The 15,280-nt window shown below is 42.3% G+C and overlaps 1 protein-coding gene across 4 annotated transcripts in view; it reads right to left on the reverse strand.

The window, feature by feature from the left end:
• Aff3 (AF4/FMR2 family member 3) overlaps positions 1-15,280 on the reverse strand; it is a 588,679-nt gene that overhangs the window by 54,314 nt on the left and 519,085 nt on the right. For all 4 annotated transcript variants that reach the window (XM_045146966.1, XM_045146965.1, XM_045146968.1 and 1 more), the window contains one exon: positions 7,637-7,823. In XM_045146966.1, the coding sequence (XP_045002901.1) occupies positions 7,637-7,823 (187 nt within the window). The remainder of the gene's footprint in view (positions 1-7,636; positions 7,824-15,280) is intronic.

The following is a 15,280-nucleotide window of genomic DNA, read 5'->3' on the forward strand; positions in this document are numbered from 1 at the left end:
AGACCAAAGAAAATATACTAAAAGCAGTGAGAAGCACCCAGTCATTTATAATGGCAAGCCCAGTGGGATAAAAAAAATTATTTAACACAAACTTTCAAAGCCAGAAGGGCTTGGAATGATGTATTATTCCAGATTCAGAAGAAAACAACTGCCAAGCCAGATTACTATATCCAACAAAGCTATTGGTTTTAACTGAAGGAGAAATAAGAACTTTCCATAATAAGACAGGCTAAAGGAAAATATGACCACTACGGTCAGCTCTACAGAAAAATACTTGAAGGAATTCTTTAGTCTGAAGAGAAGGACAAAGCACACACATGAGACTGTAAGAAAGAATAAACCATTCTTGAACAACAGTTAATGCAAGAGAGTAACAGAAAAATGGCAAGCACTACAAAAATCAAGAAGAATGATAGGAATAAACACAGAACTTTCAACAATAACTCAATTTTTTTAAAAAAGCTATTTTTTCTTATATTTATTTATGAGAGAGAGAAAAAAAGAGGGAGAGAGGGAGAGGAAGAAGAAGAAGGAAGAGGAGGAGGAGAAAAAGAAGAAAAAAAGAAAAAAAGGGAGGGAGGAGGGAGGGAGAGAGAACAGGCATACCAGGGCCTCTAGCCACTGCAAATGAACTCCAGATGCATGCACCACTTTGTGCAGCATCTGGTTTATGTGGGTAAACCTGGGCCCTTAGGCTTCACAGGCAAGTATCTTAAGTGCTCAGACATCTCTTCAGCCCTCAGTAATAACTTAATGTGGATGGTCTTAATACCCCAATCAAAAAACACAGACTAGCAGACTTGCTGACTATATTAAAGGCAGGATCCTTCTGTCTGTTGTCTCCAAAAAAACTCACCTCTCCATAAAAGACAGACACTAGTTTAGGGTAAAAGCATTGAAAATGATATTTCAAGAATATGGGCTAGGAAACAAGCAGGTATAGCTCTTCTAATATCTGAGAGGATAGACTTCAAACCAACATTAGTTAGAAGAGATAAAGAAGGTCACTTTCTATGAATTAAGGGAATAATCCAATAAGAGGATATTACAATTCTAAACATATATGTACTGAACATGGCTGCTCCCAATTTCATTAAACAAATATACTAGAAGTAAAGTCACACAATAGTAGACCTCAATATCCCATTCTCACCAATTGACAGGTCATCCTGGCAAAAAATAAACAGAGAAATATTTGAATTAAATGACATCATAGAACACACGACTTTAAATATCTACAGAACAGTCCATCCACATGCTGTAGTATACACACTCTTTTTAGCAGCACCCAAAACATTCTCTTAAATAGATTATATATTAGAACACAAAGATAGATCTGAAAAACAATTTACTAAGTGAGATAACCCAGGCTCAGACAGTCAAATGCCACATGTTCTTTCTCATATGTGTGGATTCTAGCTTTGAGTGTTTAGATTTGCATATGAGTTGGAGTAAAAGTTAGTAGTAGAGGCCTGGATGCTTTAAAGGTGCTATGATGGAGGTAGGAGAGGGGAGAGGTTAAGGGAGGGTGCAGCAGATATTAAGTAGAAAGGCAGATAGAGGAGATGAAGGAATGGGAGGAGGATTAATTAAAATTTAAGATGTTATGAATAAGCCATATGGAAACCTATTTCTTCAGTAGGTAATAACATACATGTTTAAAAAGAGAGAATTTGGGGAGAAGTATCTGCGCCCAGAAGCCATAGATTATTTCTTAAAAATAGATTTAATAAAAATAGATTTTTTATTAAAAAAAATTTCAGTGCCAGGGTTGGGATACCTTCCAGTGAGTTGTTGGCCAGGGAGTTTCCTGATACACCCAAAACATTACAGGCTATTTCCAAGGCCCACCAGAACTAGATGGTAAGACCCTACTGCTGAAGACACCACACACTTGGGATAAAGGTCACAGAGAAATCAGGCTGGAGTAGGCTGGAAACCTGCTCTTTGTTGATTAGCTGTCAGGATGCTGGAAAGACCTATGTAGCCTGTTGTGGAAGAAAGGTCATTAATGGTGGTTAAGTAGCAGTGGACCTTGAAAACCTTATGATTGGCCATGTGGCCAAATGTACCAACTGGTACAAGGGTGTCATGTCTGTTTTTGGGAAAACCAGCTGCTTTCTGATTGGTCTTGAGGCCCATTCCACGGGAGGTCATTTCTGCCTGTCACTTAAATCCTAATCAACAATGTATGGCTGGAGTGGTCATAAGCCCTGGGGTGGAAATTACCACTGTTGTCTGGTTAAATGGATATATATGTTGAGAAGTGGAATGTTCAGCATTGAGTGAGACATCTCTATCATACTCCCCAGGGCTCAGGGACCATTGCAGAAGTGGTGGTAGGGTCTCACTCTGGCTCAGGCTGACCTGGAATTCACTATGTAGTCTCAGGGTGGCCTCGAACTCATGGTGATCCTCCTACCTCTGCCTCCCGAGTGCTGGGATTAAAATCGTGTGCCACCACGCCCGGCTCTCTTTTTGTATTTCTAAATTGTTATAGGTAAATCCTGGATTCATATTGGCTTTTCCAGAAGAGGGAAGAAGGGACCCCACAGAGCATACCTGGTACAGACTGCAATGGCTGTCACAGGGAGGACAGGGTCGCACAGGATGATGTTCATGTCAAGGGTCTCCCCTATTAGCTGTGAGTGCCTAAAAGCTAACTTGATGGCAAACATCCATGGCTTTTAACACTGTTTTCTCCATTTTCCTCATTGATGTGACCAGAGGAAAATCAGTGCTCTGTGCCATGCCTCCTCTTCCCTAAGGAAGGGAGGGATCTGGTCTGTGGGCTTACTAGCTCACCCTCCACCCTGAGCCTCCACAGCTCCTGTCTATCTCTCTCTCTCATGTTAAAGAACAGGAAAGTCTGTAGCCCAAACACAGCTGCATGTGGGAAGAATCACACTGGAACTTCCTAGTGGGACCATTAACAGTGAACGATAGAATTTAATACACTTAGGATGGACCATTCCTGATGTGCTCTAAGGTCATTTCCTCTGCACTTCACAGCTGAACAAATCAGTCTGAAGTATCATTTTCAACACATCACCAAATCACATTCCCTTTCTCAAGGACCTAAAATAACCTCCAATTGCCTCTTAAACAAAATCCAGATTCTCAGGGGCTGGCATTCAAGGGCCATCATCTCAAAATAGTTTGTCACTGCTGGAACACCTACAATATGGTGCCTACTTTGCATGTTATCTAATTTATCTTTGCAGATAAAATATTTCCCCCCTAATTTGTAGGTGAGGTTCAGAAGGGTTAAGTGACATGCCGCAACTGCAAAGCTAACCGGCTGCCCCAGGATGGAACTCAAACCTGCCATACAGACCAGCTTCTACTTTCCCCCATGCTCTCTGATACATTCTACAATGAGAGCATCAGGTCTCCTTCTCAGAGAAAACATGAACTCTCCAAACAATGCCTGTTGGCCTCTATTACACCCAATAGTGTAGTCTTTGGTGTTCATATTTGTCTCATGAGCTTATGCCTTGTGGCTTTAACATAGTCCAGTGCTTTGTTCTGGCCAGGGCTAGGTCTCACTTTCTTGTTTATTTCCTGGCATCATTCTTACTAGGAGGGGAGCTGACTGCTCAGCTTTTGCTCTCAGTGAATGAGTTATTACTCTGTGTCATTTGTTCCTGGAAACCACCTCATGGGTTTGGCAGGAGAGCAATAGCTGCCATTCTGAGGAAGAGGCTGAAGCTGAAATGAGAGTTGCATTACGTAGTCATGCAGAAGGGAAACCCAAGGCTTCAGAGTCTACCCCCAGCATGCACCAAGTGAAGCCCCATTTCCTGAGCTGTACACTGCGGGCTTCTGGACAGGGTTAGGTTTGTCTCCTAGCTTGCTGCTTTCTCTGCCCAACCACAGCTCTCTTCCCTAACTAATCTCCTGTTCGATTCATGGGCAGGTTCTCCACATCCCTGCTTCATTTATGTCCTTCACAGCACCTGGTACCATGAACCCCAGAGGCACTTGACTAACAAGGGGCTTGTGCATCAGTAAGCAATGTATCTCACATTTCTGCCGATTTTAAAGAATGATCTGCTGCAGCATTTTATTTTTTTAAGATTTAAAAATATTTATTTATTTGAGAGAGAGAGAGAGAGAGAGTTGGGGGGAAAGAGATTGGTCATTCCAGGACCTCTAGCCACTGCAAACAACTCCAGATGCATGCACCACCTTTGTGCATCCAGCTTTACATGGGTACTGGGGAATCAAACTGGGATCCTTAGACTTTGCAGGCAAGTGCCTTAACCACTGAACCATCTCCCCAACCCATTTTTTTTCTAGAGGATTTAAAAATATATTTATTTATTTGAGAGAGAGAATATGACCTGCTGCAGCATTTTAAAAACTATGTTCTTACTTCATGTAATCCTTGAAGGAAAGAGATCATGGTCGGTCTCACTTGGGAAACACTACGATGGAAAAGGCAGTTTGCATAAGCAAGATTTTGGGCTAGGAAGTATCCTGTGTAAAGCAGTGAGGCCAATTTATTTTATTCAAAGACATGAATGATATGATCAGGATCATTTTCTAGTGACTGGCAAACTTGGGTCAGGAAGCCATGTGCTGCAGTTAAGGTGGCAGCTGTATGGAGAGGCAGTTTGCACCTCTGTGAAGCCCTGGTATGAGTGGGAGCACATACCATGCCAGAAATGCCCACGAGAGAAACCTCAAGTGAAAGACTGAGGCTGAGATCAGCTGAGAACATTGTAGGACTCAGACCAAGGCTAGCCCGCCAACCTGGCCTGACCTTGCTGTGGTGGTTCATGTAGTTGGAGCAGCTTTTAGAAATCAGGTCATAGAGAACTGTTCATAGAATCTCAGTAGGGTTGTGGTTTTTCAATGACTGCACATTGGGGGTGGGGGGAGGGAGAATGTAGGCGCCATAACCTGAATGCTTCCTCCTCTACTAGGGTCAGGGTTATTTGCTTGAGGCAACACAATCTGGTTTGAGCACAGAATAAGGTGTGTGGCCACAAGGATCCTGCTTATCACTTGAGGCTCAAAGCATAGGGTTCTTGCTGTCTGCAAGGCAATTTGGGCAGCTCCATCAGAAGGTAGCAGGGTCGTGCTTTTGCCCATTGTTGTAATGTTCAGTCTGCAAACCCATTTCTTTCCAAAGGGTGTGCATCTTCATTAACCCTAGGAAAAATGCTGAAAGAACTTGACTCTTGTTCCAATAAAAAAATATAAATGAATGAATAAACAAACACATTCCTCATCAGCACAAAGGAATACCTTGTTCCATGGCTAACACATCAGTTGCTGCTATTGTCTTCCCTCCACATGTAGAAAGAAGGTAGTGAAAACCGCATGTATTTTCCAGGAATTTATCCTTCTAGGGCTCCCTTAGCAGACTCACTCCCTCTGCTAGTGAGGGGACTCTCAGAATTGCTGCAAGGAATAGAAAGACCCTCTTTGCCTCACACTAGGGTCCTTGGCTCTGTGATGCTCAAAGTTTAGAAAATATTATACTGATCACAGACAATATTCCAGGCAATGCAGGAGCCCTGGGATTCATGTTACAGTGTGAAAAATAAACAGTTTCAAGAAGGAACCTGGACAGGGAGTTCTTCACAGACACTCCTCCTTTTTAATCTATTCATCCTTGGTTGCACTGTCCTGCGACTGAACCAGCCTCTCTTCCCTCCCTCCTCCCCTCCTCCCTTCCTTTCTTTTTTGGTTGAGGATCAAACCCAGGGCCATGAACATGCTAGGCAAATGCTCTATTACTGAGCCTCAGTTCTCAGTTATTTTTAAATAACTCAATATTCTGGAATTTCTTAACCAACTATAGTATAAGCAAGCACTAATAAGACCTGATTACCTCCTTTACTTTATCCCATTCAACTACTTGTGATGGTTTATATTGACTGTTAACTGCACAAGGCCTAGAATCATCTAGGAAACAAGCCTCTGTGTGTGCTTGTGAGGGATTATCTTGGTTAGGTTGACTGAGATAGGAAGATCTAATTTAACAGTGGGTGTTACCACTCTATGGGCTGAGGTCCTGGGCTGTATAAGAAGGAGAGAGCTGACTGAGAACCAGCACTCACCCATCTCTACTGCCTGATTGTGGACACACTGTGACTAGCTGCTTCATGCTGTTGCTGCCACGCCTCCCCTGCCTCAGTGGACTGTAACCTGGAACTGTGAGCCAAACAAACCCTTCATCACTTAAACTCGTTTTTGTCAGGTGTTTTGTCTCAGCAATGAGAAAGGTTTCAAATAAACTCTCTATTGGAGTGTTAGCTCTGCTAAGACAAGAGCCTTTTCTGCCATATTACTGCTGTATTGCCAAGGCAAATGCTGTTTGTGGCTGATGCCACATGTGCATGTATTGAATGAACACTGAATGAATGAATGAATGAGTGCTAGGGGAGAAATAATGACTTGGGTTTCTGGGAAAAGCCAGAGTTAAAATAAGCTATATGGCTTTTATAGATGAATGCTTCCTTCACCTTATGTAGATGGACAGCAACAGGCACAGAGATGAAGGTGGAAAGAGAAGCAGGAAATTTGTGGAGCGAGAAAATGCTGGTAAGAAGACTCATTTTGGGATGAATGGAGAGTTTTGCCACAAAGCAGGAAGGTGCTGAAGAGAAAAGGAAGGAAGGGAAATAAACAAAAGCTTTTGCAGCAGTGCAAGAGCATTTCTGCGAACTTAAGATGGACTATAACCACTTCCAGGTGAGGCACAAGTATGAAGTGGCCTCTATTCTGCTCCTTCTATCGCTGTACTTTGGGTGGGGTGGGGAGGGGGCTGTCTTCATGTCATAGCCAATCTAGGAATTTCAACCTCGAAATGGTACAGAAAGTTGTAAACAAAACAATGTCACCATACATGATTATGTCAAACACTTATAGACTCAGGAAGAAACTGTTTTATTCATTCTTTAGAAACCCAAACCTACCCTTATAGCTCCATAGACCTGAGAAGCTGGCTTTTGGCCCACCCCCAAGAATCTTTAGGCTCTGAATTACTGTTTAATTTCCCCTTTCCACTTAAAGTAGAAACAGCAATGGTTTTTATTGGTACCTTATAATGTTTTTATATGAGGCACCTAAATCTTCCCCACAGATACCGATCACAGCTGTAAAAGGTTCCATTATTATTTGTAGGTGGATGCTAATTTTTCCCTTTATATTTTCACAAAGAAAACACGTTAGGAAGGTTTTATTAATATTTATAGCCCTTGTTCGTCTGACCCATGACAAACAGGGGAAAGGTAAGATTCTAAGCATGGCTAATGCATAAAACTCCGTTCCCTGTGATTTATGGGTGGTCACACTTCCCAGGCAAAGAACTCCCCTGCCTGGTTATTGCCTGGGCTGACCCTGAGGGAGACCCCGCCATAGGTTATTTCCTGTTAGTGATTTTTACAGCATATGTGGAAGTTTCTGTAAGTCAAACAGATATTTTTGGGCAGTAAAAGATGATGCTTTGTACTTGAAAGGAATTGGTGTCATTAGGAGACTGGGAGGAGGGGACGCGTGGGAGAATGGACAACCCCAAAGCTCAGTAAGCTTTTCCATCTTATGCCAGTCTGGGGACTGCAGGAGGTGGGGAAGTAGCCAGGGCTGTATCCAGGGCTGGAACCCAGGGGCTGCTGCTTACCTCAGGGCTGGAGTAGTGGGGAGGCTTGGTGCCCTCGCTCTCGCTGGAGCTGCTCTCCGTCTCGGAGTCCGATCCTGAGCTGCTCTCGGAGTCACTAGAAGAGCTGCTGCTGCTGCTGCTGCTGCTGCTGCTGCTGCCCTTGCTGGATGGCACGGAACCTCTGCAGTTGGTCTGCTGGACCACGGTGCTGCCAAGTTCACCAGGTCCCCCCGCCCCCCGGAAGGAAGGGGGAAGAAAGCCAAATGAACAAACAGGAAAACAGCAGCAGGCTGCCACACTGGCAAAGGAAAGTGGTGGCACAGACTACACACATCTGTCAAACAGGACCTGGACTCAAGGAACAGCCATCAAGGCCAAAAGCAACCTAAATTAGACCCAGAAATAACACTGAGAGTGAACAGCACCCTTGGTAGCTGAGCACTGGTTAATGTGTGGCCACTTGCGAAGGGACGATGGTGTGATATCCTACTGCTGCTGCTCTGGGAGCAGCTTTTCCAATGCATCCTTGTATCCACACAGATATAAGAAAATCCCCAAAACTTGGAATATTTTGCAAAGTGTCAAAATGACTACTTATTTTTGCCTCAAAGGAAAAAGTATGATGGAAGGATTAGGAAGAGAGATGTCAGGCAGGGCACAGGGTTTTGCTTTGAGCCTTCATGGCCTGTTGGAAGGCTCCTTAGGCTTTGGGACTGACAAAAGCCAAACCATCTTGTTTCAGTCCTGATTCCAATGTAGAGCCCATTGCTGTGGTTATATCAGAAGCAGGCATAGGGTGTAAAAAGCCTCTGTTTGAGGTCTTTTCTAGAAAGCTGAAGGCCCTTCACAGATATACTTCTATGTCCTACACTTTAAACATCAATCACAGTGCAATGTTGTATAGAAAGAACATTTCAAATTTACAAGATGTTTACATGCATGCTAAAATTTGACACAAAGTTGTACTCAAGGACAACAGAAAAATTGATCCATGCTTTCAAATGGTAATTCATTAGCCACAAAAATTCAAATAGCCATATTCACCCGAAGAAAATTTCAGTACTCACATAATAGTCAACATCTTCCAAGTCCTTTATTAACTGAATTGAAACACACCTAGAATTTTTTTTTTTTTTTTGAGGTCAAGCTCAAAACCCAGAAAATACTGGTCAATTTTTAAATGTTAAGTCAGAAAAAAAAAGCCACTTCTAACTGTGACCACTGCTTTAACACGACTGAACATTAGAGAAGGTTGAGGCTGGGAGCTCATTAGGGTTTATGGTCTCAAGTGCAAAACAGCAGGGACAAGGTAAAGGGTCCTTTTCACCCATCCCTTAAATCTCTGACAAATGCTTTGCCTCAGGGTAGAGTGTCATAAATCCCCAGTGTGGGTCTGGGAGGCAGAAGATACTCATAGGAGTCTCAGCTTCCCGTATAAAAACCACAGGACAAGAAATGCACTGTTGTAGGGAATCTAGCAATAAAATACACTTTTTGAATGGCAGGGTTAGAGGAATGATAGTTTGGACATAACCTTCCCTACTGGTTTTTATTTCTTCCCAGCAATATCACAGTCCACACACACTATCTGCCTAAATTCTTCCCTAGCAGAGAACGTCTGTAGGTTTGTGCTTTTGTCTGAGCTGTAGTGATTTTGTTTCCAGCCCATCACCAGTGTCTGGTATTAAGGGAGGAATCCAGGATTTTGAGACAGAGGATGGGAAGGGGATACTTCATGCTCAAGGGACTGAAATATTTCTCTCATGAATAAAAAATCCATCTTCCTGTTGGCTGAATGGTGATGGTTACTATCAATGGCATTGTAAAACAAAACAAAACAAAAAGACTTGGATTCTGTTAAAATGAACATCTGGGATCCACATTAATAGTTTGTTGGTAGGCCCCCAAAACACTAGGGGGAAACATACACACACAAAAAGAAAAGCAACACATGACTAAGAGGCTTCTTGTGAGAAGGATGGTGGGGGACAGATGGATTAAAGAGATGTGTCTTCCTGCCACAGTCTGAGATGACAATTGCTGAAAAGGCTGAGAAAAGGCCAGTTTGGTTGGTTTTTGTAAAATGATGCATGTCAATGCCCTTGATTGTTACATTCTACCAGCTTGAATTTTTACCACACAGTATGGATGGGTTTTAAGTGTACAGAAGAGGCAGAAACATGTGTTGAATTCCTTGAGGCCTGCACTACAAGTGATCTGCTGTTGTCTAGAAAACAGCACTTTAATGTCTGGGGAAATGCCCCTTAAACAGTTACTATGTTGCTTTCTTTTATGATATTGTCCTATGGATATGAAGCACACCAGGCCATGGAGACTGAATATCTAATCGGAATTAGGTTGGCAGAAAAGCCTTATACTTTTGTTTTTCTTCCTTAAATTAGGAAGCTGACTTAAAATGACAATTTTACTGGCATAGCCATTATTTGCTCCTAAAGCAGCTCAGAGAGCAAGAATTCAGATTCTTCTTTACACTTTGCTTGTGAGAGAGTTCAGAGACTCACGATGCCTCTAGGGTCAGGACTGAATACACACATAGCCCTTGATTTATGATGGGTGTTTGACTACAGATTTTTTACTTTATTATGATGTGAAAGCAGTATGTGTTCAGGAAAAACTGTATGTGGAGTTTCTTGGGCCTGTGGTAACAGTCCTTCCTCTGGTGATTCTTGGTAGCAGTATGCAATGTTACAGCTATCATGAGAGGAAACAATGGACTTTAACAGCGTGCTAAGATGTTTGGTGGGTTAGGTGGACCTATTGTATTTTCAGTTTACAAAGTTTTTGATATATGATGGGTTTATTCGACAAAGTCCAGTTGTAAGCAGAGTGCCATATGGTATTTACATTTCTCTGGTTTGGGTAGAGAGAATGTAGCTAGAAAAGACCTCTGTCTAGGACAGGGCTTGGAGACTCAGCTGGCCAGTTGTGAGGTGGAGAGATCTGTCCATCTACCATGCATCCATGAAGACAGTGCCTTATACTAAGTGGTCTTTGTGCAGGTCTTTGGGAACAACTGGCCATCTGGCCTCAGAACAGGTTTGCTTTGTCTTGAGTACATGCAGCTGCTCTGCCTCTGTGAGTGGTGGTGAAGGTGGCATACCAGGGACAGGGAAGCCAGCATGGCTGCACTGCAAGGGGGCGGGGGCGGGGGCTCAGAGGAACCAGGAAGGTTTTGTTATTGCAGAATCCAGAAGATGCAAAAGATACATCAGACCTTCCTGAGAGACTACTGTCGGATTGATATCCTTAACATGACAAAATGAAAATGCTAGTGCAGTGCCACACGTGCTGTGGGACTGAAGGATAGTGAATGCTGATTGTTCAACATTCAAGAACTCAACAAGACTCCATTTCCAAGCCACCCCCAGGGCCCCAGCAATGATAGTTGTGTGTGATGATAGTATCTAAAACCATGACATCAAATCAATCATGACTGTGGAGATTCTGGAGAGAATTACCCTCAAAACCAACAACTGCTGGCTTTATGCTGAAATGGTTTTGTTTGCTTTGCTATCCCTCTAGGAATAATTTTCCTATTTAACATGGTTTGGGAAGTCCCCTTGTAGTTGAGTCTCAATCAATCTCCCACTTCATGACAATGGGTACATCCCTGAACTGTGGCCACAATAAATTTCTCACCTGCATCCTGACAGAGCTGGGGGCTTTGCTCCTGTCATCTTTACTGTTGTCGAATCAGTCTCCCTTTCTTCCTCTGGTTGCTCCTTTTTCTACTCTGTCTCCAATCACTGGGCTGCAGTGACCCCTCTTCTGTCCAACTTACCACCCACCCACTATAAATGATGTATCTTTCTCTAGCATACTGCCCACTTAGATACTGTAATCCTGACCAAGTTAAGGATAAGAATCACTTGATTTTTCCATGTACTGTAACACCTAAGCTAGCAGAAGGACAGGTGTAGTATCCTGAGGTGGTGTACAGGTTAATGAATTTGAGTTTTCTGTGAAGTAGCTCAAGAAATGTTCATATATATACAAACACACATGTATTTTTTCTGTTACTTTGGGAATGCCCAGGACATCATACAATTGTTAATATTTGAAAGCTACCATTGACATAGCAGGTTGAAAATTGAAAACTGAACTAGAGCATAAATGAGTGATGTTTACTGGTATGAGGAAAACAAATGCCTCATAACACCTGATGATAAATGACACTGATCCCAGTGGGAAAGGTGCCAAACTGGAGGGTCGTGTTGGGATTAATATTTCTCCTTCAGGCCCGAATCTCTCTGCTGCTTGGATATGAGAGTCCAACAGTAGGAAATACTTTGGTTTTCCAGGTGAAGCTCCCAGTTCCAATGTTTGTATGAAATCTTCTGATTTAAACTTACTGGTAACTAATCTGAAGTTTTACCAAAATTTCCATTTAGTTTTTCTTCATAGTTTCTACTTCTACCCCTCTTCCTTTTCTCCTCTCTTCTCCCTCCACCTCTGCCTCCTCTCCTGTCCTCTTCTTCCATCTCCTCTCCTGTCTTCTCCCTTCTTTTTCCCTCCCCTTCCCTCCTCTCCTATCTGTGCCTTTTGCCAGGTCACTTGCTTTTCCAGCATCTATTCTGTGCTAGATGAGGCAAGGAAGAGGCCAGGCAGAGTGCAACGCATGCCCCTCCTCAGGGTAGACACCCCCAGCAGATCAGCCTGCTCTCTCCTTTTCAGTCTTCTCCTCTTTACTTCATATGTAGTGTTCACATGAAGGGTTTCAACACCTTGTCTCAGAACAAGGACCCCTCAGTTGACATGCTGCGTGCGGCTCCTGCCTCTTTCATCACCTGACCAAAGGAGACACTGACCTTTTTATTTAAAAATGTCTCAGTATAGGAAGTAATCTAAGGGATGTGTACTGCAACTGAGAAGGACATGCCACAAAGGATGTATACAGCTCTGGGAGAAAAATGACTCAAAGGAAATGAGGTTGTAAAAATGTTAAAGACAAAAGAGAGTACTTTAAATGTTATGCCCAGAGTGAAAATCTAGTATAGTACTCATATCAGGAAATGGGTTTTCCTGGATACCAGATAGCTGTAGAGAGAGAAGCTGATGAGGAATACCTGAGTTCAACTCAAAAAAGAGCTTTGCTCCGGGTTGGGTAAGAACCCAGAAGGGCGCTGATGTACTCTGTCCAGCTCTTGGGGCACCTTTGCCTCATCTGTGCTTTATTGTCCTTTGCTGAGTAAGCCAAGCCCCTGATCTGAGCTCACAGTTACATGGGATCTCTATGTCAGCTTACTGGATACAGAGTAGCATGACAGCAATTATGGAAAAAGACAAGCACAGAACAGACACTAGTAGGACATATTCTCAAATGGCAGTTGTGGACATTTTGGTGGTAAAATTATGGTAATTAAAGTTTTAACATTTTTCTCTACTTTCAAATCTTTTATTTTTTTAATCAAACATACATTATTTTCTTCTAAGTGTGTTTGATTGTACATGATTCTATTAATTAAATTTAGGTTGTTAATAAGACAATAAGAAGAAGACAAATGAGTCTGTGGTGTCTATTTTCATGGGTGATCTTTATATTTACATATATTAAATTTGAGCCAAGGTGTTTGGCAGATTTTATATCATGGTGTTTTTAGCTTAAAAGCATGGGCTGTAGATTATTCTGGAGAGATTTAAATTGATGAGAATTTTCTGTTTCTTAGGAGTATAAAGGAACTTACCATCAGTAAAATCATACAGAATTTTTAATAATAATTTTTTGCAATTATTTTGTAATTTTTTTTCTTGGTTAATGTCTGTTCTTTCTTTGACAATTTTGTTATTTTTTTCCACAACTTTTTGTTAATTTACATTTTGAAGTTTACTATACAAATACAAACTAATATAGTAATCATTATTTTAAAAATTTATTTTATTTTTGGTTTTTTGAGGTAGGGTCTCGCTCTAGCCCAGGCTGACTTGGAATTCACTATGTAGTCTCAGGGTGGCCTCGAACTCATGGCAATCCTACCTCTGCCTCCCAAGTGCTAGGATTAAAGGAGTGTGCTACCATGCCTGGCTTAATATAGTGATCTTTTTGCTTGTTTGTTTGTTCTTCTTCTTTTTTCTCTCTTTTCGAGGCAGGGTCTCACTCCAGCTCAGGCTGCCCTGGAATTCACTATGTAGTCTCAGGGTGGACTCAAACTCACAGTGATCCTACCTCTGCCTCCCAAGTGCTGGGATTAAAGGAGTGTGCCACCACGCCTGGCTTAATATAGTAAGCATTTAAGTTAAATAAAACTTTATTTTACCTAGTGACATTTCCCCCTCTTCTTTTGCCAAAGATTTGTCTTTTTTTTGTTTGTTTTTTTGAGACAAGGTCTTAAAGTATAGCCTAGTCTACTTGCAGCAATACTCCTGCCTCAATAACCTGAGTGCTAGTATTGTAGGCAATGAGTCACCATACCCAGCTAGGTCTGTCTACTTTATTTTCAAAGACACAGTTCTTAATCTACATAACATTTTAATATTATTGTATGGTTGTTCTTCCTTCCACAATTTTGGGTTTGTTTGATATGCTGCTGCGAACTTCCTGCGGTGAAGCACCTGAGACTATCCTCGTGCCTCTCTATGCCCACGACTGCAGGTGGTTGTCTAGGGTTTCTTTACTTTCTAAGTAGATGACTTGCACACTTTTTAAACCCTTTGATCAAAGAATTACTGAGAAGATTGCTTTTCAATGCATGCTGATGTTACACTAAGGTCCAAAAATAAAAGGACAGGGTATGCTTGAGCATAAATGAAAGCTTTGGGGACTGGTGGCTTCGTCCTGGGGTGTGTGCTTAGGGCTCTTGTAAGAGGATGTGAACAAGACAAGGTGAGGAAGAGGTGGCAGCCCTGCCGCTCCACTCTAAACCCGTGGGAGGGAGCGGGGTGGCTGTGGTGGGGGGAAGCCATAAAGAAGACTTATGCAGAAGCACACATATCCCAAAAGGTCTTGGAACCTTCTGTTGGCCTTTGGGAAGAATAAACGCCCACAAAACCTGCCACACTTAGCAGGAGAGAAATTTAGTAATATAGGAGATCTATAAATTTGGACATAAATTACACCTTCTTTCACTGCTGATGTGATTACAGCATCTAGGATTATTCCTGTTATAGACCACAGGATCCAGAGATGCTTTTGCTTGCCTCTGAGCCAATCTTTCTCTGAGCCACTATCAGGGAGTGAGGAGTTGTGTTTAAATGTGAGTTTAAGAAGAGCTTTGGGACATAAAACTTGACCATCAGCTACAGATGCCAGAGAAGCATGGATGTCACCCTGAGGGGCCCTTGTTCTTTCCTAGATTCACATTCTTTCTGATGCTGTGCTACTCTCGCTGAGGTGGGTGTCAGAGCAGAAGGAATCTGCCACAATAGTGGCAAACATCCTTGAGTTTGGGAGTTTTGAGTTTACAGCATTGCTCCCTGGGTAATGATGTGTGCTGAGGAATATAGACGGCTATTCTCTGGTGCCCTGCTTTTGGGTCCATCAGCTTTTCTTTTATTTTGGGTAAGAAATGTTGTTGTCTAGATGGACAAAGACACAAAAGCTCTAGGTTACTTTTGGAATACAATTTTACTTTCTTTTGAACATTAGAACACATGTGGCCCAGCCAACAAAGACACTCACAAAGAAAGGAAAAAGATAACAATATGCAA

Source organism: Jaculus jaculus, chromosome 4, assembly GCF_020740685.1.
Source record: "Jaculus jaculus isolate mJacJac1 chromosome 4, mJacJac1.mat.Y.cur, whole genome shotgun sequence".
Lineage (NCBI taxonomy): Eukaryota > Metazoa > Chordata > Mammalia > Rodentia > Dipodidae > Jaculus > Jaculus jaculus.